The 1,288-nt window shown below is 53.9% G+C and overlaps 1 protein-coding gene across 1 annotated transcript in view; it reads left to right on the top strand.

The window, feature by feature from the left end:
• Nucleotides 1–668: 668 nt before the first annotated feature.
• The window catches only part of LOC103600440 (eukaryotic translation initiation factor 2D-like), a gene marked incomplete at its 3' end in the record, with an annotated part of 4,436 nt that continues 3,816 nt past the window's right edge, over nt 669–1,288 (top strand). Inside the window, exons 1-2 of the mRNA XM_008584713.1 lie at nt 669–827; nt 897–964. Of these exons, the coding sequence (XP_008582935.1) occupies nt 772–827; nt 897–964 (124 nt within the window). The remainder of the gene's footprint in view (nt 828–896; nt 965–1,288) is intronic.

The raw sequence follows: 1,288 nt of genomic DNA, 5'->3' as shown, positions 1-1,288 counted from the left end.
GGAGAGACTGCTGGAGGGCGACGTGGGAGGGGATAAGGCGCATGTGGTAAGGGGAGCCTTCTCTGTGCGGTGTGGCAAATGCAGAGATCACATCGGGAGTTTTGAAAACTGTCCTGTACTTGTCATTCTTGGTGCTGTGGTATAGCTATTTAATCATAAGCTGATGTGTGTGCCATATGAGAAAGGAGTGGTTCGGAGGATCAGGCGTGAAGACTGGAAGGCAAGGCTGAGTTTCTTATGTCAGGCTAACTTGGGTTGCTCACTGGGCCTCAGTTTTCCCATCCATAAAATGGAAAAGCATACCTTAGAAACGTATGAAAATAGGTGAGACACCGGATGAGAAAGAGAATAGGAAGTTTTGGAAGAGTGTGTGAGAGTGGGACATCATAAACCAGGCTGTCTTTCATCGGCCCTCATGATTTTATAATGAGCGCTTCTGAATTCTTGATATTTATTAAAGTGCACCCTGGCAGCATTCATGGTCTGGTGTGCTTCCTGCAGGAGGAAGCTTCGGGCTGATGTGACAGCTGCTTTCCCCACCCTTGGAACCGATCAGGTCTCTGATTTAGTACCTGGAAAGGAGGAGCTCNCTCCGTAGCCGCAGCAGCCCCGAAACTGCGCAGCCCGGGTTTCCAGCCGGGCTCTTTTCGCGGCCGGGCCCCAGCATGGCTGCCCCCAGGGTTCAGGGCGGGGGAGCCGCGGCACTCTCGCTTTCCTGATAATCCCGGGCTTCTGTGCTCACCTTGTCTTCCTCGGGCCACCCCAGCAGACATGTTTGCCAAGGCCTTTCGGGTCAAGTCCAACACGGCCATCAAGGGGTCAGACAGGTGAGGGAGGGAAGGGACCTGCTCTGCTCACCGGGGCATCCAGACATCTCTCGGGCCGGCTGCCCACAGCCCTCTGTCAGCAGACCTGGGGCGGGGGCCTAAGGTTACAGCCCGAGAAGGGACCCCAGGGTGCAAGGGTGTGTTAGACACATTTTGAGGGTGAGGATGGAGAGGAGGCCTGATTTATCTCCCGGGCTGTCTTTTGGATATTCTAGTGAGTCTGAAAGAAAACGTAGTTCAATCAGCGTTTACTGACGACAGACTGTTTAAGGTGTTGTGGAGGAGGCAAAAATGAAGGAGTACAGGGACCCTGCCCTCGAAAGAGCCTAGATCCCCTTGGGAGAGATCAGATGAGGCAGCAAGAACTGAGTACATGAGGAAAAGTGTGTAAGTTTATGCCGGAGAGACTGCTGGAGGGCGACGTGGGAGGGGATAAGGCGCATGTGGTAAGGGGAGCCTTC

Source organism: Galeopterus variegatus, unplaced genomic scaffold (assembly GCF_000696425.1).
Source record: "Galeopterus variegatus unplaced genomic scaffold, G_variegatus-3.0.2 Scaffold3343, whole genome shotgun sequence".
NCBI classification, from domain to species: Eukaryota; Metazoa; Chordata; class Mammalia; order Dermoptera; family Cynocephalidae; genus Galeopterus; species Galeopterus variegatus.
This window is presented reverse-complemented; position numbering and strand designations above follow the sequence as displayed.